Here is a 25615-nt window from a genome sequence, read left to right as displayed (position 1 = left end):
AGAACAGTCCCTAAGAAGGGCATCTTGGTGGGAACCTTAGGATGACAAGGACTGAGGTACAAAGTGGGCAGAGGAAAGAATGGGTGATTCAACAGTAAGAAAAAGACTCCACAGGCCAGTCCTGGATGAATCAGTGGCTTTGAAAACAGTGCCCAAAGCTGAGGATACAACCAGTCTAAGGGCCGTGTGGAAGCCATTCCCTCCTCCTAACTCTGTAGTCATTTCCTTCTAATTTAAAAGCTGGTCCAACAATTACTTGGCATCATTTGGCTTCAGAACACTTACTGGAGCTATCAGCTTCTTTATGCACTTTGGTTTAGGCTTTGTTTGCTTCAGCTCAGAGGCCTCGAGTGGTGACCTTGGACCCTGGACATTTGCCCTTTCTTTTCCATGCAGGGTCATTTTCAACGAGATAATTCATTAACATGGAAACCCAAGAACTGAAAAGCTCCAGCTTCTAGGCAGAGGCTTAAACTGCTTGTTTTGAAAACAGGTGCAGGGAATTAATGGCCCTAAAAGACATCATAAAACAAAGACTCTTTCCTTGTCCTAATAAATACTCATTCTAGTTCTGGAGACCAAAGTGTTTGGGTCAGCCGGAGCCCTGCTTGCCATATTTATTCCCCCTAACACTCTACCTTCTGGCCTTTGAGTCCACTCTCCATTTATAGTGGGAATTCATGTTTCTCTCAGAGAGCTGAGTGCTCCGAGGTAACCTGTCACCGATCTCGAGTCCATCTGGCTCTGCTTCAGCTGTGTCCTCCAGGGCACTCTATAGCTGGTCTTGCTTGGCGGAGAGCCTTGGAAACATTTTCTCTCCATTCTACAAATTGTCCCAGAAGAGCCGGAAAATTGGATGGCACCCCAAACAGCTCATAATCATGTTTTTCTGGCCATCTCTGAAGGGTGATGGTGCTTTGGAAAGAATTAATCTCTTGGTTTATGAAGATAAATGCTTGTTGGCTTTATCAGAAGGTACATTTTGCTCAGTTATTTACAATCCCAGGGAACAGAAAGAGCTGGCCCCTGAGACTCCCCTGCTGATCTATGGGATGCTGTGACTCTAGGCACACCAGAAGAATGTAAATGACATGACCCCGAGGCCTGCGAAAGCAGCCCTTAAAGGAGGTCAGCCCCCACCCCAGGGAAAGGAGAAGTGCCCTAGGAAGCTCACCAGCGAGGAGGGCAGCAGCTATGCTAATGTTTTAACCAATTTGTGTCAGTTACAAATTGCCTCTCAGGAGAAGGTTCCTCTGGAGAAAACACTTTGCTCGTAGAAACATCCACAGTTGGGTGGCAGTAGCCTGTGAGATGTTTTAGAAAGCCTCAGCGCTCAGACTTGACTCATTACGCGTGGGTGATGAGAGCCCACGGGTGTATGTAGGAGAACAGAGCATACAAGAATCCCTTCATCGGGAGTCGGAGAAGCAATGGGGCTGCAGGGCTGGGGGAAGGATGGTTGACAGTGTATAGAGATGCGTGTTCCAAATGTAATCCTCACAGCAACCCCTTGAGGTTGGAGGGACCTCTCTAAGCCTAGACTTGCATATCTGTAAAATGGGAATGTCAGCAACCAAGGTCGTGCAGCTGGTAAGTGGCTGGATGAGCTCCATGTTTTATGTTATTGTGTATATGACTCTCATCTACTCCTTACAGCTTTCTTTGAGCCTGGGAAGGGCTTGCTCCAGGCACAATTACAAAAAATAACAAACTACTGAATCTGGCATAGGCGTCCTCTCCCTTTCCTAATTCCCTTACTCGACTCAGGAGCCTTATTCCAGGATTTCATTTTCCTCACAGTCTTGTCTTCCTCTTATAACTCTTAATAAGGTATCAGCCTTCTCACAAACATTTTCATTTCAGTTGAAATGAGCAAGTCCAAGCTCCAACAACCCCAGATTGGGTAATAAAAAAGGGACGCTGCCAACATGTGACAAATACACTTGAGATGAGAGAATTCTGTTAGTTTACTCAAGAGTGAGGAAAACTGCAAATTGTTTCCCAGAGCTCTGTGAGATAATAATAATATAGAAGTTAAAATAAGTTTATATAACATACATTGGTATAGGGTCAGTTGTCTGCTTATTTACAGAAAGCTACGGTTGCTCATTAAAGGGAAGTGGATTGTGTTTGTAGGGGAAAAAACCCTAGTCCTGGAGTTTTGCAGACCTGAGATGGTTCTCCTCTTGCTTTCTGCTTTTGTGGTCTTGGGCCAGTTATTTAACTTTGTCCAGCCTCAATTTCCTCATTTGCCAAATAGTAACAATGAAACCTAGATGTTAGGGTTGTGCTAAGAATTAAATGAGGTGATGTGTGCGGAGCGCTCCGTTAGGGAGCCAGCATCATTGTTAGAGTCAGTATGGAAAGAAATACTTTCAGACTTAGAAGTGATAAAACCACATTTCTCTCAATGTACTGTTTCGCTCAGATGGTTTTCTTGTTTTGTGTTTTCTCTCTCTTTCTCTTTCTCCCTCTTAAATATGTTTCCTATCTTCCAAGGCAGAAACAAAGCAAACACCACTTTATAACTTGCCTAAACTCTAATCAGCTCTCTGAGAAACTCAAAATCTGTTGCCAATTTTCAAGGAAGGAGCTGTGGAAAGAAATCAAACAAGATTCTCAAGGGCCTGCCCTGTGGGTCTCCCAACTTGAAGCTTGGTGCTTACCTATGAGATGGTCAAGCTTGTCTCTGCTATTCCTAAAAACCACCCAAGCAACAAAGGTTGCCTTTGGATTTTATATCAGAGCAGGAACCACCAAATCCATGGACCAGATTTCAGCTAATGCAGTTAGTCTGGAGGAGCACGTAGCATCTACTGAGTCATGGCCCTCTCAGCAAAACTCTGAACAGATGCCAAGTTTACAGCAGGGCGCAGCAGCCCAGGGAGGCCCGGATTTAAGTGCCAAGTCCCGCAGTCTCGTCAGTGTTGTCTTTTCCCTTTATGTTTTCCAGGTACTCTCCCCTGGGTATTGCCTGCCTGATCTGTGGGAAGATCATCGCCATCAAGGACTTAGAAGTGGTTGCCCGGCAGCTGGGGATGTACATGGTCACGGTGATCGTGGGTCTCATCATCCACGGGGGCATCTTTCTTCCATTGATTTACTTTCTGGTGACCAGGAAAAACCCTTTCACCTTCTTCGCTGGCATTTTCCAAGCTTGGATCACTGCCCTGGGCACCGCTTCCAGGTAGAAAAGCAGAAACTGCCTTTCTTTCTCTCTGCGAACTGTTTTCCCTCTTGACCACTTCCTCGGTTTCCAAAACCGTCCCATCCCAACGTTCAGTGAGAACATTTTGGACATCTTATTAAGATATCTTTGAAAAAGGTGAACACTTAGTATTTTTGGCTCCTTCTAGGAACTTCTGAGCTTTCTGATGACCATTTTTGCCGGTAGCCCACTGTGTTGGAAATATGACCTCACATGAGATTCCTCAGATGAATGCATGCTATTCATCTACATGCCTAATTTTCCAAATGTAGCATTTAGTTATTAGTTTTAAATGTTTTCCAAAAGGATGTAACAGATGTTATTCTAGTTAAGAAACTCTGCTGCCCATGATTTGAAAAAGTGCTATCACAAAACATCAGCCTATCAGAGTAATTTTCCAAAAAGAGAACGAAATTTTATAGGGAAAATGGTATGTTAGGTGAGATTTTTCAAACGAACCATAAGTCAGTCAAGTCTCTGACCTCTGCATGAGCCTCCAATGGATCATTCTGCCCCATCGATTTTGAGAAAATCAGGCTCCTGGCATTGATTTGACCAGACATTGACTGAGAGTCAGTTCCTTCTTCATTACCTGGTTCAAGCACCTCAGAAGCCAATGAGGACTCTGAATATATTCAGAGAAAACAATTTTATTTATTTCACCTTGCAATGAACTTAGCAAAAACAAACAAAGACAAATACATAAGAAATGCTTGGCAATTCATTCTTGCCATCTGCAATAGTTGTTTGTATTTCCTTGGGTCACAAACCAAGACCGAGGTCATAAAGCAGGTGGCAGGGAGGCAAGCAAACCCATGGCTCAGCATTATCTCTCGAGTCACAAGTCAACAGGTCCTTGTTGCACTGCCAACGAGGTGGCCGCTCCGTGACACAGGGCCACTGCTGTTCCAAGGCTAGTGAGCAGGCAGTCAGGTTTTCCTTAAGTGACCTAGCAGGCAAATAGTGGCGACTGTCTGGGAAGTCAAATTATATTTCCACATTGCAAATCAATGAGAATCCAGGACTAGTAGACTGTGGGGTTCCAGAAAAATCTGAAATATACACAGTCCTGGGCATGTAGATTCTGCATGCAGTTTCCTAAGGTGAAGGGAAACACCTTAAAATTTGCCTTTCCTTTTTTAGGCTTATAAATGTGCTATGGCTAAATTTCTCTATCCATAAAGATCCTCTCTCTTTGGAGAAAAAGTAAATCTTTTTTTTCTCCAAACATAAAAGTAATTATGTTGCATTTTATTTTTGATTTCTGGTTATGAGCGTGGTATCTGCTCATTGTGAAAAAGCTCAGACAATGAATAAAATATTGAAGAGGTCAGTGAACATCACCAGTGACCCCACCACCCAGTGATCACTGGTGCTAATAACCTTCTAGTTCGTCTTTACAGTTACGTATCTTTCCAGTTCTTACTATATAGCGATATAGTAAACCGCTGTTTTTCACTGGTCAGCATCTAAAAGTTACATCTATCAGTGTAGCTCTTTCCACTGTTTTAAAAGCTGTTTAATAGTGCTCTGTACGTATCCCAGTACCACCCCCATCCCCACCCGGCGATGCGCATTTAAGGCGTGTCTATTAAACGGGACGGTGACAGTCATCTTTGCAAATACGTCTCTGCAAGGCCGTCTGACGACCCCCTCAGAATATGCTTCTAGAAGTGGGCTTTCTGAGCTCAGTGGTAAGCACGTGGGCCGTCTAAAAGCATGTCACCAGATTGCTATTCAGGAAAGCGCATTGGCCGAGGTCCCACTGCATGGGTGTGGGGCACGCCCAGCACCACCTACTCACAGCGCTGGGGTTATCAGTGACTTCAGTACTTTCCACTCTGATTTTGAAGAATGACCTCATTGGACGTGCATTTCTTTGATTACGAACGAGAGGAGGAATTTTTTTTTTTTCTTCTGGTTGGCCACCGTGCCCTCCCCTCCCTCACTCCGTGAATTGTTTGAGATCTTAATTTCCTGGTGGGGCATTCATCCTCTCCTGGTTGGTTTGCAGCTCTCTTCATGTATCAGAATAATATTAACTCATGTGTCAAATGTTACAAATAATGTCCCCCACTACTTTACACTTATCTTAAAATTTTACAATCCTTTTTGCCAATAGAAGTTTTTAATTTGCATGTTGTTGCAGCTGTCAGTTATTGCATTTTCCTTTATTATTTAGAATTTCAGTTTTGCTCAGGAACATCTCCACAAAAGATAATGAAACATTACTTTATATTTTGTTCCAATACATTTATGGTTTTGATCTTTAAGCTATTTCAAAAATATTATAATTATTCTTTCTTTCAATAACTAGACAATTATCCCAGTACCTTTATAAGATAAGGTAAATCTTAAAGGGCATATTCGTATTTAAATCAGACAAATGCTTGGGTTATTTGGCCAAAGCCACACAAATGCTAGACCCTTTTTTGCTTTTTACCCTGTATTTCATTTGGGAAAAAAAAAAGAGAGAAACCAATGTGGTTTTAATCTTCAGTTAAAATGTGGATGTAGAATTTCCTTTTTTTTTTTTTAAGAAAAAACTTTTTAAAAAGCCAATGTGATAAGAGTCACGTACTGAGAATTATCTTTGCCACCATGGCCACAGCGGGAAAATATGGAGCCCAGGACAGCTAGCTAAATATCCTTCCCACCTCCTTGGGCCTTGGACTGAATGGGGATTTGGAGGGAGCGGTTGACCCCCTTTTCTCAGTGGACACAGAGGCCAGTGTCAGCGAGGCGGAGGGAGGAGGAATGGCCTGGGACACACCTCTCTGCCTCCCTCCCACTTTGGTGCATGCTGTTAAAACTAATCTGGGGAACAAAAAGAATCTCAAGTATCTGATAGTTATTATTAGCAACATTTGAAGACTCATATGGCTACTGAACCAGGGTCTCAAAAAACAATGTCGGAATGTGGGAAGGACAGGAAAGCATAAAATGCTCACGTCTCAGATCGAATTGGTTGGTTATATATAGATTTTTAAGACACAAAGCCTGACCGGTATAGAAATTGAAAATATGTTCATGCTTTACCAATTATTTTCCCTAATCTGTGTAATTATCTAAGGACCCCTTTGATGACATTTTGGGAAAATGGATGCAATAATACGAATTAGTGTATTCCAGTCCTCCCAGAAATGTCCTTAGATTCATACCATTGAGATTCCGGAACGCCACCCACAGCTGAGCAGCCATTTCGGACCAGTCAGGGTGTCCTGGCAACCCTTTGAAAGGGTCCTAGGAAAGCGTGGGGTGGGGGAGATGCAGCTGGGAGAGGCATAAAGGGAACCCAGCTTCTTATTAAAGCAGCGGGGTTAGCAAGCCAGGTGTGATGGCATCCCCACCTGTGAATGAAGCCAGACTCCAACTTTTCTCCCTAGGTTTATAAGATTTTAGTAACGAGAGGTCTCCAAACGTATTTTCTCCCTACCTAAGACCAAGGAGGGGGCCTGAGGCAGGCCCCTAACCTGAAATCACAAAGAATACTCCAGTCAGAGGACTCTGGCTTCCCTAGGTTGTTATTAGTAACGTGTGGGTCAGTGGTTAGATAAGATGCAGGTTTAGGTGACCCGAATTTTACAGCTTCCAATTCCTTGGTTCAGAGCAGGCCCTGGAATCTGCATTTCAAGTAGCTTCTCTGAAGCTGAGGGTCCTCTCCCACTCTCTGAGAAACCGAGACCTCGGCAGGTGCTGTCCAGCTTGGCTGGAGCCCTAATTCTGACTAGTAGGAGGAGAAACTGTGACTAAGGGTGTAAATGCAGGAGAGAAAAAAGCACTGTCTGCTTTGGAGGTTTGCGTAGGAAAACCTCCCAAAAAACAAGAGCCTAGGTCACAAAGCTCTCCTGTGGCAGTGTGGGTGTTTGGCACTGCTTTCCTTGTTACGTAAACCTTGAGGCCAGTCCACCTCGCTTCCCATGCACCTCTACCCCATGGAAATACTATCCTGGCCTTCAGCAGACCCGATCCTACAGGTCTCCTGTTTTAGAGGCCACATGGCCACGTCAGGCGCTCTGACCTGAGAGGCCGGGTCATGTGGTTACGATTCCCCGTCCCATGCCCGGGAGGAGCGGGGGTGAAGTCACTGCAAAGCACATGCTTCTCTGCCCTGTGTCGCTGGAGAGCCTGTAGAGTTGGCCATTTATCAGGGAGTTGGACTGCCTGTGAGGGTCCCCAGGGAACTGTTAGGAGCTCGGGTTCAGGCTTAACGGCGCTGAGCGTGTTTGTCCAGCATCTGCAAAAGTAGAGGCCCAGCTCAGGGCAGTTCCCCGGGCCCGCACCAACCCACGTCCTCATCTTGCTGGAGTCGGCGTCCCAACGTGAAGTTGCGGGCCAGTCCTCATTCCATGTCACTGCTGACAGCGGATTTTTCCCCTGAGCCATCCTTTTTCTCACATTCCAGTTAAGGTGGGCAATCAGGTGGGCTTCGATATGAATCCAAGGTGGAAATAGTGACGGAAGGAAAAGGAGAGCTTGAAGCTCTGAGGAGATCTAAAACCCCAGGACCAATGAGAGGATTTTGCTGCCTGTTAGCATCTTAATAAGATTGAATTTGAGCCTTCAAATGCTTGGGTTTTAATTTGGCTCCAGACACTGTTTTTTCTCCGTGTCACACGACTCAACTGGAACAGAAGAACAAACACTCTGTGGTGGCATGCCAGGTCCTCTGCCTGCTTCCCCACGGTGGCCCTAACTCCTCTCTCCCCTTCTCCCCCTCTCTGTCCCTTAGCGCTGGGACGTTGCCTGTCACCTTCCGTTGCCTGGAAGAAAATCTGGGGATCGATAAGCGCGTGACCAGATTCGTCCTCCCTGTCGGGGCAACCATCAACATGGACGGCACGGCCCTGTACGAAGCGGTGGCTGCCATCTTCATTGCCCAGATGAACGGCGTGGTCCTGGACGGAGGCCAGATCGTGACTGTGAGGTGGGTGCGGAGGGTGGGTGAGGCCCGACCGGCCTTTCCCCTTCCCCGCTTCCACGAGCTCCGTTCGACGGGGCCGCTTGAACTTCAGTTCTCCTGGCAGCAGAGCGATGAGGAGAGAAGGGACAGGAGGAGCTGTCGGCAGCTCAAAGGCAGAGACTGCAGGACAGAAGCAGGCTCAGGCCAACGCCTTCTGCTCGTGTGGCACGTGGGAAGTTGCTTCGGAAACTTGAGAGTTGAATCTGAGCAGCCCCGTGATGTCGCGAGGCAGTTATTTCTATGCTCATTTAACAGAGGAGGAAGCGCAGGCTTCAAGGGCTTGGACCTTTGTCCGAGGCTATATCACTAGTAATGAGCTAGCAGGGCTGTGTCTGGGGCCAGCGTTATCCGACTCTGGATCCAGTTTTTCTTTCATTAAAATGTGCTTCCTTTAGCATTCCATGGGATGATGGATGAAATGATGGAATACTGCAAGGAAGAGATTCCTCAATACAACGTAAAACATTTTATTACAGTTAAATAGCAAATCTTTTTGTTTTTACTAAAGGTATTTTTTACCATATGTCTTCATCATTTAAAATTCAGAAAGAACAATTGCCTAAGAGTTCATTGAAAACACATGGCTTCTCCATGAACTTAAAGATCACACCTACTTGCCTATATTAATTTATCCAGTCCTCACAACCACCCTATGAGGTATGTACTTGTCTTTGTGAGCTCAGGCTGCTATAATAAAATACCATAGCCTGGATGCCTAAACAATAGACATTAATTTCTCATAGTTTTGGAGTCTGGCAAGTCCAAGATCAGGGTGCTGGCAGATTCAGCTCCTGATGAAGACCGTCTTCCTGGCTTGCATATGAACTCCTCCTCACTGTTTCTGCTCTGTTGGCCTGGCCTTGATGTGTGGACAGAGAGAGCTGGCTCTCTTAAGTTTCCTCTTATAAGGGCACTAGTTTCATCATGAGGGCTCCACTCTCATGACCTAATTACCTTCCCGAAGCCCGTCACATTGGAGAATGGGGCTTCAACAAGTGAATTTTGGGGGAATACAACTCAGTCCATAGGACTACTATAGAGGAGCCTGTTTCCTCATCTGTATAATGGGGGCAATCATCACACATTCTAGGGGTTGAGAGCATTGCGCCTGGTATATAGTCGTCTGTCAATAAGTGTTAGCTACTAGTATTATTACTGTTATTGATACTAAATGAAATACTCCTAGAATATGAAAGAAAAAATGTGACAGTGACGTCATGAGGGAAGCCATGCTTCGGGTCAGAATATCAAGCCTTCTAAATCATGTCCTAAGAGACTGCATGTGAGACTGCCAGAGTCCCTTGCTTTAAAACTCAAAGACGAAAAGGGCTTCTTAATGAAGCCCCTTCTTTTGAAGCCAAGCAAAGATGATTTCTGGTTCACAAATTGTAGGCCTTGAAGGCAACCACACCGCCCATCAAGTTCACACCATTCGATGGGAACATTGAGATGGGAGAACGGACCAGTGACCAAGTGATTAGAATTCATTTATTTAGAGTTTTTAATGTGGGGAGGAATCAAAGGACATCAGAAACAGCATGGCATTGGAATCAAGTAGATGAGTGCACAGCATCCAAGAACCAGCCCTAGAGAAATGAGCCAAGGAGGGGAAGGGAAAGCAGAAAGGGATAAGGGATGGAGGGGAGATCACTGTTCGGGGCGCTTCTTTAGAACTTAGAATTGCGTGGACACTCAGCCCACGAGGATATGATTGGAGTGGAGAAAGAGAGGCAAAACCAGCTGCCAGGAAGTGTTCTCTTCGTAGAATTTGTCACACACAACCAAGAGGTAACCAGACAGTGTGGCCCTAGTGCAAAGGCATGTGTAAGAGTGACTCATAACAGAAGCAGCTGGGGTTGTAAATAAAATTATTGAGGCCAAGATTGTTGGAACTTGGGAAGTTCCCCTTCCCTGGTGCTTTATCCGGGTCAGGGAAATGGCTGAGAATTCCCACCTCTCAGCTCTTGGGGCTTTAGGGAAGTTTTTCATTGCAAAGCAGCCTCACCCTGTGGAGGTTTTCTGACAAGAATAATAATTGACATTTATTGGGGGTTGCAATGTGCCTCTGCTAAGTACTTTTTGTTTATTAGCTCCTGAGTCCCATGAGTGAGATCCCATTATTTCCTCCCCTTTCACAGGTAAGGAAATCAAAGCACAAAGAGGTAAAGTTGCCCAAAGTCATGTGGTTCATAAGTGGCAGAGCTGGGATTTGAACCCCGGCCATTCAACTCCAGAACCTTCAGTGATAATCACAGATGGATTGTCTGTGACCTTCCTGTGACCCAGATGGAGCCAAGGAAAATGGAGTTCTCTAAACCCTGACATCAGCTCCACGTCGGTGGGGCAGGGGAATAGCACAGATGGGTTCTGTAGACCCCACCTAGGGAGGTATCTTCACTGTAACAGGCCTAAGTATGGAAGGAGGACAATATGGAAAAACAAAGAAAACCACAAAATGTCCTGGGGCCTTCCTTTCCTCATATGTGAAACTGGATAAATTCAGGTCCCTCCCAACTGTAAGACCCCAGGATTCTGTGCTTGGTCACACTGATGGCCTGGACCTTGGTTACTCCAGTTTAGGAGCCTGATTCTTAGTTTGGAGCTCAAGGAGCTACTCTAGAAACTCTAGAATTTTATTATTGTGAAGAAATCAGCCCCCCTTTGCTTTCCAGCACCCACAAAAGCAAGTTGGGGATCTGTATTTTCAGAAGCATCCTTCCACTTAGAAATGACAGCTTTTATAAATGGCCTCCAGGAAGGAGGAAGAAAAGTCACTGCCCTTTGCTGGACCACAGAGGCCCCTGGTGTCTCCACAGGGAGCTTGAACCCTCGATTAAACCCTTCTTCCAGAGATAACTTCAAAATGGTGCTGGGTGTGCCCTTGTCATTGCTTGGAAAGCAAATGACGAGATGCTTCAAACAGAAAACATCCCGTTATTTCATTATCATTTCTTGGCACCTGCTGTCTGAATAATGGATTTTCCAGTCTATGATGAAGCATCCAGGCATCTGAAGCCTAATGTCATTTGGAATCTGTTGATTTGTTCCCCTGATGTCCACTTAGTTGGGCTGGATATTTGCTATTCTGAGTTCTCATGTTAACATTGGCAATGGTCTTCTCAGACTCTTGCCACGTAGTCCAGAAGCCTCTGGTGCTCACAGAGACATAAAGGCGAAAGCAGAAAGAGTGGTGTTCCCGTAGGAGCATTAAAGGCGATTTGTTTTTCTTCTTTAATATTTCCTTACCTGATTTTAGAGCCAGGCTTTTTTTTATTTATTTAATCTGAGCCCTGTGATATTCTAGGCTACTTGAATATCATGATGGGGATAAGACTTCAACCCATGAATTTATAAGTTTCCACCACAGTTAAGCAGAATCCAAATAAATCCTAATTCGTGGGCATTGGTACTCTAGATTTCTCTACTTCTTGGGACGGAAAGGGGAATTTATGACTGTTGGGAACATGAAAGCTTAAAATTGCCGGAGGTGGTTTTGCCAAGGCCATTTTCTCTTCCCATGACCTGACCCTCTCTGTTCTCACAGCCTCACGGCCACGCTGGCAAGTGTTGGAGCAGCCAGCATCCCCAGTGCTGGGCTGGTCACCATGCTCCTCATCCTGACAGCTGTGGGCCTGCCGACGGAGGACATCAGCCTGCTGGTGGCTGTGGACTGGCTGCTGTAAGTGCTTGCGGATGGGGTTCTGCTGGGGACAGGACTACTGCCTCCAGGGGCGGAGAAGCTGCAAGGTTGCAGCCAAGATCTTAGCCAGTCCTCATTGCAACTCCCTCACTTCCTCCCTCCTTTCTTCCCTCTAACGTTTACTGAGTGCCTATTTGGGAACCAAAGAAGACACAATCTTTGAGGGCCTCTCAGTCTAGTGGAGGAATCAGATAAATTGTAAGATAAGGTTAGAAGCTTAGCAATATGGAACCAAGTACTGATGCGTGCAAAGGATCTCAAATCATTACGTTGAGGAGTACATACTGTATGATTCCATTTATATGAAGCTCTATGAAAGACAATATAATCCCTAGCAATATAAAGAGATCAGTGATTGCCTGAGCCCAGGGGTAGGGGCTTGAGGAGTAGCTGGGAAACTGCCCAAGGAAATCTTTAGGAGTAACAGAATTGTTCTATGTGCACAGGTGTGCATAGGTGTCTACACTTGTCAAAACTCATCAAACCATGCATTTAAAATAGGTACATGTATTGTGCGTAAATTCCTCTTCAACAGGGTAGATTAAAAGAGAGCACACGCATGAAAGGGTAGTGATAGAGGCACCATCCCAGTCTAGGACGGTAGGGCAGAGGGGGTAAATCAGGACACAGTGGGAATGGCTACTGAATTTGAGCACTCACCATGTGCCAACTACTCTAGTGAGCACTTTACATCTTCCTCTGACAACTCCTGAAAGTTTGGTGGTATTACTCCCATTTTATAGATGAGGGAGCTGAGGTTGACGGAGGTAATGTTACTTGAGAATGAACAGAGATGTAACCCTAGGGCTGCTTGGTTTTGGAGGCCACCACATTCATAATCATTCATATGTAAGTTTGTAATGGCAGTGATAGCTGAGCTGAATCACAACTGGCAGGTAGAAGTTACCCAGGTATACATAGGTGGGAGGGAAAACAGGATATTCCAATCAAAGCCAGTCTGCACAAAGGCACTGAGGTGGCATGGTGGGGACTGGCGAATGGTTTAGTATTGTTGGAGCACAAAGTGTGAGGCAGGGAGTGCCAAAAGGTGAGGCAAGATGGACAGTCTTAAAGGCCATGTGGAGAAGCTTGCACTTGACTCTGTACACATAGCCCAGCTACCTGTCCCAGTGAAATATATTTTCCTAGTGTAGGATGCTCCCTGTCCATTCACAAAGGTGGCCCCTCCAGCTAGGTGGTCCCCAGTATGGAGGTGGGAATTGATCCTTGCTAAGGACACATTCAGGCTCATGTTCTGTGGGATGTGCACCGAGGTCTCCTGTCCAGTCTTGGAGCTGTATGACAGGGGCTGGTGAGTGCCATTGACTTCAATGTCAGAGACAGAGTGGCAGTGCTGACGCAGGGGTCCACGGCCCATGTACCTACACGTTTTTAAAACTGCTCCACACGCTAGGGGCAGTTTTTCTGATATGGATTGGCTTTTAAGAACCAGAAGCCACATTTTATGGACTTGGGTTTCCCCAGTGCTAAAGTAAGTTCCTTCCCTCTATATCTTAAAGAGCGAACCATGCGCATGGCTAAGGGAAGGACATCGGGGAAGGCTAGAAGATAGCCCGGTCTCTCCATAAAACTTGGCAATGGTTCGGGGACAGAGCACACAGTAAGACTCATAAATTCATGCTAAACTTAACCACAGAATTGCTGCATAACAACCAGGGGCCTTTCTACACAAGAAGAAAGACAGAGAAAGCTATTACAATCCCATCTTCTTCTCCTATGACTTTTGCTCACTGAGTCCTCCACCTCTTTGCCCCTGGAGCCTCTCAAACCTGTGTTGTCATCAAGGGTCCCTTGCCTACTGTGACGATATTGCCTAGTCTTTTCTTGGGCTTGTTTCTGAGGTCCAAAATTCACTGTTAGAGATTCATGTCTTAAAAATTATTATTATAGAGGCTGCCTCCCCCATTATAATGCAAATGCTTTTCAGTGCAAAAAAAAATGCACTAATATTATCCAGAAATGAAGAAAAGGAGCTTGTATTTGTGGGTATTGCAGTGTTCCTCACATCTGTTGATAATTCCTAAAGAGCCCTACTGTGTGTTTCACAGAGGAAACCGGGAATCAGAAGGGTCAGGTCTCTTACCTGGGGCACAGGAAAGCTTGTGTGGCCAGGTCAGGGCCCTTCGCTCCAGCCCACACAGCTTCCTAGTTAGTCCCAAGCAGGCCTAACAGTGGGAAGCTGGAGCAGAGAGAGGCCCAGAATTGGAAAGGTTGGAGAAGGCAGCCCTATTAGGGTCACCTCTGGTTCTACATGCTAACCAGAGGATTTTTTGCTTGACCTGTTTTTTCCCTCCTCTCAGGATTAAAACAAAACAAAACAAAAAGCCTAAGTGGGGACAAATGGGGTACCATCAAGGTCTCAGCCACTCTTAGAATTCAAGTTCTCCGGTCCCAGGAGGTCAGCCATTGTGGGCCTGGTCTTCTTGGCAGTCATTTGCTTCTAAGCCTGTTGGATGAGACTCAGATCAGGAACCATCCAAGGCCCTGCCTACTTCTGACCTAAATGCTAGCAAATGGAATAGGAGGGCTGGGTCCTCCCTGATCACCCCACACAGGCGCTCGCGTGCTCACACTTGCACAGAGAGCGGGGCATCCTCACTCCAGGGCTGAAACGTGCTAGTGGAAGGGAGTTGGCTGAACAACAACAGAAAGGTTGATACATTGGGATTATCTATACTGATGACACCATATATGAGAAAACTTGATCCCAGGCTGGGTTGGAAAGGAAGGAGCGAATGAAGAGCTGTCCTCAAGTTCTGGGGTCTGCTCTCTGGCGATCAAGGGAAGGGAGGCGAAGAGGCAGGTGCCCTGGGTCTGAGCCCTTCGCTTGTCCTCTGTAGCACTTCGGGCAGGTTGCTTACTCTCTGGACCTCAACCACGTCCTGTGCCCAGGGAACAACAACTTATCGGTTTGAAAGCAGAGTCTAGACCTAGCGCCCTTGAGTGCCCTCTAGTTGTAAGACCCGCACTAGGATTCTGCAGGTGATGGAGGTTTGTAATCCAAATAAGCATGAATGTTCCTTTGGAGAAGAGAAGGGGAGAGTCGAGGATCCTGGGAAAATGTGCGTAGGGGTCTGTAGCTAGGTCAGACCTGCTCTGAATTAGTAATGAAGCTGCATTCTTTCCCACCAGCAAGAGGCGTTCCGGAAACACACCCTTGGCCGTGGGCTCCACGCTGTTGGGTGCCCGTTAATGTGTGAGTGGGGCAGGGGATGAGTTGATATAGGGTGTAAGGGGAGAGGCTGCTCATTTCCGAGGTAGAGTGGGATGTTTTTTCCTCTAGGCAAGACTTGTAAGCTTTCATAACTCTAGCAATTTTTCAATTTAAAACCAAACAAAGCCTGCAGCGACATTTCATGTGCCACGCTGTTTGCCAACTGCTGGAGACCAGCCACCCCACCCCTGTCCGCCAAGCCCTGGGCGCTTTGCAAAGGGCAGGCTAGCTGCTCTGTAAATGTCACGGTGAAAACCAAGATTCTGGGCCCCAAAAAATGCCCGAGTCCTAGACTCCTAGAGCACCGGATGGGTGGGGCTGGTAAAACTAGAACCTTCCCCAAGTCCAGGAAGCTCTTTGTGTCAGGAATCCTTGGCAGATATTTTTCAGAGGCCTTTCTGACACCCCTCTCATTTGGAGGAGTCAGAATGGAAAACTGGCAGCTGGTACCAAGAGAGGTGATAAATACCTGGGTCTGGCCACAGGTGGGAAAAGAAAAGCCAAAATAAAGTGGAAGCCAAGTGGATTGATGGCCCATTTATCACGTGAGACTGCTGGTGAGGTCATTTCTGGGAACCCGTTTACTAGTTTGGGTATGGTTGAGATGGCCCTTAAAAGGAAGGCCTTAAAGGGCCTCCTCCCTGCAGGGGGTACTCCCCCATTAGCATCCATCCCTGAAGGAGATAGAGCAATGATTCTCAAACTTGAGCATGCACCAGTATCTCCTGGAGCTTCAGAAGGGCTGGGGTGGGGACCAAGAATTGGCATTGCTAACAAGTTCCCAGGGGAGGCTGATTATGCTGTGCAGGGACCTCACTTCTAGAAGCAATGGACTAGAGATGGGAAAGGGGAGCAGGAGCTCTTGGCTGTGGGGAGTTAGCATCTCTATGCTTTCCTGAGCACCAGTTGAGAGAGGTGACAGTTCATGCATCCATACAATGAAAATCAATGCAAAGGATGCAGGATGGGAATAGCTAATACTTAGTGACTGCTCCTTAAGCATTAGACATTGTTCTAAGCACTTTACATGGACTTGTTTCAAAGTTGCAACGAGTTATGAGGCAGCTAATAGTATTATGCCCGTTTTACATTTGAGGAAACTGAAGTTCAGAGAGTAGTAACCTATCCCAGTTTAGCGGATATTGAATGACTAAACTGGACTTCAAACCCAGATGATCAGGTGGTTGTTCTTTGGGGGTCCCAGGCCTGCCAATCTGGGTTCTCATTTCTTAATTTGACACATGCATACACACACACACACACACACACACAACTGACTTAACCCCGCTCCGTGTCTTGTGGAAAAGGGAAGCTATTCTTACATTCACCGTATCTCTGAAGATTCGAAGGGCTTACGCTGAAGTCTTTTGCTTTGATTTCCCACTTCCACTGAATTCTTTCCTTCCTACATCTTGCCTCATCTCCAGTCTGTGTCAAGCTCAGCGTGGAACGTGACCCTTTTCTGCTCAGTCCTTCCCTGCCAAAGTGTCTCTGATTCAATGCAGTGTAATTGCAGATCAGGGTGATGGGGCTATCGATCTGCACTGCAAAATCATTCTTTAATGTATCATCAGAGAAGTACGTGCTCGTGGAAAAATGAAAGGAGGGGCAAAGCTCCGGAGAGTTATAAGATGCGAAGGAAACAAACCTCCCTTCACCTACAATTGGATCTTGAAGGGGAGCAGAATAGGCTACCCCTGAAATATTCCAATTGCCATGTGGATTATTTTGAGCTGAAGGCAATCGAGACCCTGCCGGCAGGAAAAACTTTTTACCTCCCCCTTAACTGCCTAAAAGAATTTTGAAAGGGATCCTGTACCAGGAAGAGAGCTCTTACCAAAGATGACTTTTTCATTGAAAAGACTTCTCTGCATGGCCGGGCAAGCATCTGTTTACCAAACATCTGCTCCTCTCATCTGCCTGTGAATCGTTTTCCTTCCCTGCGAAGCCCCAAACCCCCACCCCTCTCCTTAGCTCAGGATGGTATATGAGCCTCAGCTCCCTGACTTGTTGGAAGTCTCATGTTTTTATGGGGCTTCTATAAGTACAAAACTAAATTTTTTTTTTTCCTGTTTATCTGTATTATGCTCATTTAGTTACTAGACCAGCTGGAGAACCTAGAAGGGAAGGAGGGACAATTTTTCCACCCCTACAATCTCAAGTGTTGTTTCTCTGAAGTAGTCACTGTTAATAATTTTAGGTAATGCAAAAAAGTAAAAGTTTAATATTAGGCATCCCTTTCCTTAAAAAAGAAAATCCTTCAGTGTTCCCCACCCCTGGGAATCCCTCCCTACTTGTGTTTAGTCCCAGTCTTAGTGCTTCCCCACCTCGCCGGGCCCCCCTCCCTCCATCTCTGTGTCTTTCCCCAGCTCTCAGGACACAGCTCTCACTTTCCTAGGCAGGGTGATTTGGCTCTCTGTGTCTCCCTCCTCCTCCTGGCAGATCTCGCCCAGAGTCCTAATTTTCACCACCAAAACATCCAACTGATGTTTGCTAAACAAAAAAATAATTCTTTTTCTAGAGTTAATCTGCCCTCTTAAACTAACAATCCATCCCCACCTCCTTCATATTCCTGCCTGTCCCCTTCCCACCAGCCTGGTGTCTTAAAGAGGTAAACCATGGTGTCAGCCCTCAAAGAGCTTACAGTCTAGTAATGGGGACAGATGTGGTCAAAAAAAATCCCAACAGAGTGTATTAGGTGCAAAAAGAGGAATCTATGAGTGAGTGGAGGAATGAAAGAGGAAATGATACTCCCCTGATTACTTAGAATAATAATAATAGTAACAGCAACAACGATGGTGATGAAAAGCCAGGGTTGAGTGCTGAGTTTGTGTTGGGCTCTAGGTCAGGCCTTTTAGATGAAGAGTTTGGCAGAGGACCTCTCAGATGACAAGCACTCAGTGCATGTCAGCAGTTATTTCCTTCTCAGCATGCTTGGAGGTGGATATTATTTTCCCTACTTTACAAATGAGCAGGCTGAGCAGGAAGGGCTAAGTAACTTGCCCTGCTGGAGCCAGGATGACAATCCAGGCTGGAATCCAAATTCACACTCAGCCAGTGCTTCCGTGGGCTCTCCTTCCCTTTCCAAAATTCAAGTGGCTTTAGTCTTTGGATTCCCAGAATTGTGCCAGCCTTGTCAGGTCTGGGGCCTTAGGTGACCCCTCTACCACACTGGGCATCCTGCCGTCTGAGAGGCAGACACGATGGCTTGTCGCTATGAATGTTAAGTTGAGTCATATGAAATTGCCAATATTTGCTGGTAGGGGACTTATAGAAATGGCAAGTTTATGTGGTTCAACCCAATAGAAGGAACCAGATGAATTTTGGGCGACCTTGCTTCCCCGCTCTGTTTTTCTGTGAGAACCAGGACTTTCAGACAATTCCATCATCTTCCCACCAGAGGATTTAGGTGGAGAGATAGACAAGAGAGAGAACACCTTGGCTTTTCTTCCAGGAACCAGCCCCAGTGCCTCAGTGTGAAACAGCTCATTCAGTCCCCCTCTCGTGTTTGGTTCCTAGTGGCTCCAAAAGCGATATCACCTGTAATGAAGCTAATCCAATGAAACATTCTGCTCTCATTTCTGCCTCCTTCCCATAATCCTGACACACAGCATCCAGACCCAAGGATAGCATCAAAAACTCTAAAATTATTTTTACCAAGTAGCCTAAAAGCTCCTGAGGTCATCAGAGCCTCCTCAATGGTCAGAGCTGGCTGTGAGAGAAAATGAAAGTATTAGTCCATAAAGGAATTTTCCACATGTGAACCATAAACTCCCACATCCTGCTTGTGGCCAGAGCCAGACTTCCCCAGGGTTGGTCAGATATTCCCCTGGCGGCCTCAAAAACAAACCCAAAGTTCTTCTATCTTCTGTGTCCCTCCATCTACCATCCCTTCTCTTCACCTCCTCAGTCATCTTCCTGAATAAGTTCACTATACATAATGTCTCCACTTCCTCGCCTCTGGTTCAATCCTCCACCTATGGGGAGCTGACTTCTCTCCCTGCCCCCGTATTGAAGGCGCCCTTGCCAGTCAATGATGGCCTCTGGGTTTCTACAACCAAGAGACACTTCTTTTTCTTACGTTACTTGAGCTCTAGGTAGTGATGGGCATTGATTTTTGAAACATGCTTTCCCCAAACTCTTCTACTCCCCTTTCACTTTTGATGATTTTTATTTCTTTGCTCATTCCTTAGGTGGTATCTGCTTTTCTCACCTTACATGCTCTCCAGGGATTAAACCAAACACACCAGTGGCATCCACCCATAGCCTCTCTAGATGTTGACTCCTAATTCACTACCTGCAGCTTAGATGTCCCTCTTGATCTTTAGTCCATATTCCCAGCCACTTGAAGGCCATCCCCCCTCTGCTGGGTCCAGACCCCCTCACACTCAATATGTTCAAGTGGACACCAGAGTCTTTCCCACCACAATCAGTTATGCCCCATAACTATGGTAGCACTATCCCCCGGCTGCCCAAACCAGAACCCTGAGGGGAATCCTTGGCTTTTCTTTTTTATTCTCTACAACCAATCAGTCCTCAAGTCCTGTAATTCTGTCTCCTAAATCTTTCACAGATTCATCTTTCTCCATATCCACCACCTTCTAAGAGAGAGACTTATCAACCATCCCATTTTTTTCAAATCAGAACTTGAAAAACAAGATTTGAGGAAGGATTTTTCTTAACGATTTCTTGTTCAAGAGGCACTCTGGAAGATTTCATTTTTTTAGGTTAATAAAGAGAGTAAGACAAAGTATTTTGGTTTTTCCAAGACACATAGTCACTACACATATTGGTCAGGAAGAAAATTGTGCCTGGGTTTCTTACCCAACAGCTGTGTCTGTGTATATGTGTCTATTGCGGCGTGACTGGGGTGTAGGGGGAAGGACAGTGTTAGTTTCAGTCCTTACAAAAAGATGGATTTTCTGTTATTAGAATGTGCAGGTGGTCATTCTTTCCTAGCGAATTCATAAATTAAGTGGAGGTAATCTTTGAAGTGGAGTCTTCTACAAACAGTATAAATCAAGAAGTGCTGGACGCAACTAGGAGCATCTGGAACCAGGTACTAATTCTGAGATCTGAGACCTGGACGCATGAGTTCCCTCTAATCATTTCATTCCTTCCCTCCTTCTCCTTTCTCTTTGCTGTTGTTTATTGGGTGCTTAACCTTCATCAGACAGTTTTCTAAGCAATTTATCTACATTTTCTCATTTAATTTTCACACAAGCTTATGAGAGAAGTATGACTGTTATCTCCACTGAACAAACAGAGAAATCAAGGTCAAGCAACTTGCCTGAGATCAGGCAGAGGGAAAGGTAAAGCCAGAATTCAACCCTAGGTCTCTGGTTCTAGACCTTGACCTCTCAACCGCCATAGTATTGTGTTTCCTCACTAAACATTTTCTGTTCTTTGTCCCCAGGGACAGGATGAGAACTTCAGTCAATGTTGTGGGTGACTCTTTTGGGGCTGGGATTGTCTATCACCTCTCCAAGTCCGAGCTGGATAACATTGACTCCCAGCACCGAGCGCAAGAAGATATTGAAATGACCAAGACTCAGTCCATTTATGATGACATGAAGAACCATAGGGAGAGCAACTCTAATCAATGTGTCTATGCCGCACACAACTCTGTCATAGTAGATGAGTGCAAGGTACCTTTCCAATTCATGGATATCGAGACCTGTATATAATAGTGCATGCTTGATTTCTTAAAATGAGCACCAAAGCCCTGCATGTATTACTGTCACATTTATTTTTCTAAAGAATCATGTAACCCAAGCTTCTGTGAGTCCCAGATCATCTAACTCTGTGTCTAACACGACTGGAAATCAACAGGTCTAACAGTGAAAGAGCCGATCAGTTGCTTCTTTCGTCCATGTGATGTAAAGCAGTCATTCTGATTCCCCTATTCACCCACTCCACACATTTGATTGTTTTTCTTGAATATTTTGCCCAAGAATTTGTGGTCTCTGGGGTTTTGCTGGCTTTCAGTTTTCTATTTCTCAAGTGAAGCACCAAGAGGCATACCAGAATCATTTGACTCATATAGCACAAGTATTTCTCCTTGCTGTGGATCATGAATCATGAATGGGTCAAAAATGTCCCCACATAACTATGCAGCTATCTTTGTCTTAATTATTTTTGTGGGAATGTGAGTTTTGACCTGGCAGTCACTTTGTTCCAAGTATGAGAAAAATTTCATGTAAAGGATATCTATCCTTCAGGACAATCATCCATAGATGTCTTCTAAAAAACACTACATTTCACACACTGCCAGGCAGCACCATCTTTCCTGAAGCATGGATGTTCTGGACTCTTCCAAGCTGTTGGGTGCTGTCTTCAAGCTCAATAGGCTCTGTCTAACCTTCTCTGTAACTAACTTACATTGTCAAAGACAGAGTGACATAACCAGAGCGAAGCAAACTTGGAGAAACCCTGGCAGGTGAGCCGAGTCCACTCTGGGGGTTGGGTTGCTAAAATGGTTCCAGGCAGCATCTGAGGACAATTTGAACTCAACACAAATTTCTGATACCTTTTTGACTCCTTTTGATGAGATTGCATTTATAGTTGATTTCTTTCTGTGTTACTTCTGGGTCATTCTAAATATACACAATGGCTTCTGCCAGGCCACTTAGGATGACACAGAAGCAATTCTATTTACTGGACTGCAACATAGGTCCAGAAGTCTCATGGACCAGCCACAGCCTTTTGCTTCTCCCTTCTATATCAAGTACAAATGTGGATGAAGTAGGGACCCCACCCATCAAGAGGCAATTGCATAACTTAATTGACTTAGTGAAGATGATTTAAATTATTAGAAATTCAGATGTACTTAAAGAGTATACTCCATTCTCCTAGAAAGTTAGTATTCCTCACATCTAAATAAATGTCCTGGATTTTTCCCCATTAAAATGTTGGTTTTGGTCAACAAGGGTCAACATTCCCAAGGAATGGCTTTATGCTCCATTATATTTAATAAGTATTCATTGCGTGCCTTGTGAAGTTTAGTTGAGCAACCCTATCTCATTCCTATAACCATGTGTATTTTGATAATTCATCACATGTTTATTGAGTGACCATTATGTATAAAGCCTTGAATGGGCCATGGGAGATCAAGAGAATTAATGTACGATTTTGTAGTGGCCATAAGGCTTGATCCCAAATTACTGCCATACAAAGAAACATATTAGTATGAAATGAAATGAAATCACATATTTTTAATTTTGCAATGATGTATAAGAAGAATCCTCGTGGTTAATTGTCTATGTTGTGACCCTTCTGGAGCATCTCAAAGATCAGGACATGTATGGAAGAAGAAGATGTGTAGGCAGGGAGATATCTTTATATTTCAGACTTCCTGGATTTTTTTTTTCCCTTAAAGGACATCAAGTACATCAGGAGAAATCTGCTTCATTTTTTAAGCAAAACAATTCAAGTTTTAAAAGGAAATGTTTGTCAGTTGTCCCTATCAGTAGGAAGTAAGCCCTTAAGGAGAAGACTGTGCCCCCATTTGTCAATGCTGTGTCCTAGCACCTGAAGCCACACCTGACATGCAGTAGGTGCTCTAGAAATATCTGTTGAATGTAGCTTTGTAGCATCTTGAGCCTATGCTTTAATTCAGGTAACCTTTTTTTTTTTTCTGGACAGTATCATGAACAGTGGCTCAGTCTCTCTTCATAATTGGCCACCTAACCAACCATCTATAAATTTGTTGGTGAATTAGCATTCACCAGGTCATGGAAATGATAATGGCCATATTGCTTTAATAAGTATTTGGGCTGTTTGCATTTTTTAGTGAAGGTTAGTTGGTCCTCAGCCGTTGCTAGGTGAGGCAAATTGACTCTTCTCACTCTAGACCAACTAACTGAGTTGACTCTAATGTGAGGAGGCAACCAGAGCTATGGCGATGAATTTGCACACTTTGCCAGAATATCTGAATCACATTTATTCATGCCTTTGAATTTCCTTCTGGCCCATTCTCAATCTCATTGTTTTAAAACCTGAGATGGGAGACATCAGTGCTTACTGGCAATTCCTTCCCTGTTTTCACTTTTCTATTACCCAGGTGGTTAGGGCAGAAGGAGTAGAATGGATCAGGGAGTGGTGTCCCAGATTTCTTTGACCCAGCCAGAAAAAGAAATACCAAAATAGCTGCTCTCCCAACTACTTTTGAAACACAGGCCCCAGCATTAAACAAACAAACAAACAAACAAAACAAAAGAACAACCCCCTCCTCCAAGAGCTGTCTGGTTTTCCAAAGGCACCACACCGTGATTCCTAATTCTGCACAGCCATGGATCTGGTTCCTCACTGAAAGCCAAGTAGGCACATTCAAGGTCGGCGTGAGCAGGCAGCTTTCTCCAGGCAGACAGTGTGTTCCTTCCTGGGGGGGTCTCTCCCTGCAGTTCACTGAAGGGGTAACAACTTTGCTGCAGCTCTGGTCAAAACTTTAACCACCCCAAGCATTGTCATGTCACGTTGGTCTCTATTTTCTAACTCTTGCATGGTGATAGTAGTTTGAAAGTTACCCGATAGCTTCTGTATTTTAATTATAGTAACTGCATGGGAATGGTCATTGCTTGTTGCATGTGGGGGCCTAAGGGGGCTGGAGGAATGGCTAGTTTTTCTTTTCATTCACTTGGTTCGTGAGGGGCACTTGGTTTTCTGTTCCTGGTATGCTGTGTGTGTTTATAGCGCATGTGTTTCACTTCCACTCGGGGAAGGCCAGATTTTTTTCAAACGTTGCTGCGTTTGTCATGTCTCCATATTCTAATGCTTCCATAAATCCAGTCCCTCCATTATGTGGAATATCAGTCGTGGGTTTAAGTTTGCACATGACGTTGAGGACAGACAGATGGAAGGTAAGCTAGGAAAAATGTAGAAGTGGAGGGGGAGCCTCCCATTCTGTGTAAGGGTTCAGTTCGCTTAGAGCCGGGGAAGTGGGATATAGACAGTCTGGTGATTACATTCGATTAGTAAATGATCTCAGGTTTTTAACACCCCCTTTTTATTTTTAATTTTTAAAGCCTGCATAGCTTATTTGGTATCCAGGCCATTGTGCTTTCTGATTTTAAAATTGGACATGTATCAAATTCACCTGGCCTCCTTGCAACTGAACCTTTCACATGCATGAGTAGAACTAGCTGCCTGGCTCTGGATTTTTTCTCTGTGGTTGTATGGAGTAGCACATGGGCACTGTTATCTAAGGACTGCATCACTGTGTGATGGGTCTATGGATAGTTAGACACCCCACAACCCTAAAAGCATAGTGGAGGTTATCCCCCAATCGCCAAGTGTCTCCAGGCCCTCTATAGCCCCCAAGGCAAGTAAGTATTTTTTAATGTTCACAAATCAGTGTTGAGTCCCAAGACTAGCTCAGAATCTCTCTGGGAGGAGCAGCGTGTAAGACTGATATTGAAGTCGCCTAGTCTCACCGGGATCTGTGCTCCTCCATGTAACCCGCGGGTGGTTCTCTGGTGCACGGCCTCTAAGCTGGATGTTGACGATAATTATTTTCAGGTAACTCTGGCAGCCAATGGGAAGTCAGCAGATGGCAGTGTTGAGGAAGAACCTTGGAAACGTGAAAAATAAGGACGTGACTCTCAGCAATTTCTTGAATAAACTCCCCCACGTATCTCATGGTAAAAGAGAATATAAACAAGCTTTCTTTAAAAAGGAAAAAAATACCTATATTTCTATGTTTACTTAATCTGCTCCCCGAGGCTTAGAGGATCTGTTGTGAGTCAGTGATAGGCATGGTGCTGTGTCTTTGCCAAATAATGCTTCGTAACCGTCTAATTTTCTCACCTGTATTATTGTCGGAATGGATGCTTCTGGAGGGACCCGTTTGAATTGAAGACACATTCTTGCCAGCTTCCCTTTCCCCTCAAGATGCAGGACCGTGGATGCTCTTTCCCCAGGGGATGTGACTCAGGCGCCGTGGTACACTCCAGGGACTTGGGGTAATGAGCAGTTATCTCATGTGTGTTCTCTCTCCAAGTGTTCTCTATGCTTCGCCTTGTTACGCACAAGAGATTCTGTAGGGAGCCTCTCAGAGTAATTCTCCTTCAGTGTCTTGTAGAGTTTGCTCATGTGTTGATAAAAGCAAGTACCCGTCTTAGGGAACTGTGATAATTTATCTTCTGTCTGCTTTTTTAGCTCAGTGTTTCAGAGAGAGTTGCAGTGGGAGCCATACCGTTAAAGACAGCTAGCTATGGAGCCCACTGAGCCTCTGCCCTGTCCTACCTAGTCTGTGAACATTTATTATTGAAATTTCAGAGTATGTTGCATAATTTGCTCTAAACTTGATAATGGATGTTGACAAAAGTAAGAGAACACAGTCCACATACATTTTAAACAGATTCAGATGTTCAAATTCATTGATCTTTGGTTTGCATTCATCTGTCAGAGTGAAATCAGTGAGATTATTTTTGTCTCTGCTTCACTTTCTTTGTTTTACCCATAAAGCTCTTGCTTGGGTTTCTAACAAAAAGACATTTTGGATCCCCAAAT

At 45.0% G+C, this 25615-nt stretch overlaps 1 protein-coding gene across 2 annotated transcripts in view; it reads left to right on the top strand.

Moving 5' to 3' along the window:
* Positions 1-25413, top strand: part of SLC1A2 (solute carrier family 1 member 2) — a 41940-nt gene extending 16527 nt beyond the window's left edge. The window contains exons 6-10 of one of the 2 annotated variants that reach the window (XM_016206215.2): positions 2954-3187; positions 7941-8135; positions 11716-11850; positions 20523-20754; positions 24623-25413. In XM_016206215.2, coding sequence (XP_016061701.2) covers positions 2954-3187; positions 7941-8135; positions 11716-11850; positions 20523-20754; positions 24623-24694 — 868 coding nt within the window. In that variant the 3' untranslated portion in view covers positions 24695-25413. Of the gene's footprint in view, positions 1-2953; positions 3188-7940; positions 8136-11715; positions 11851-20522; positions 20755-20866; positions 21066-24622 lie in introns of those variants that run through there. The other variant, XM_087821812.1, reaches the window with a different exon arrangement.
* The last annotated feature ends 202 nt before the right edge of the window (positions 25414-25615 follow it).

The sequence above is a fragment of the Miniopterus natalensis genome, chromosome 11 (assembly GCF_054644295.1).
Source record: "Miniopterus natalensis isolate mMinNat1 chromosome 11, mMinNat1.hap1, whole genome shotgun sequence".
Classification (NCBI taxonomy): Eukaryota; Metazoa; Chordata; class Mammalia; order Chiroptera; family Miniopteridae; genus Miniopterus; species Miniopterus natalensis.
Note: the sequence above shows the minus strand (reverse complement) of the source record. Positions and strands in the feature narration are given on the sequence as shown.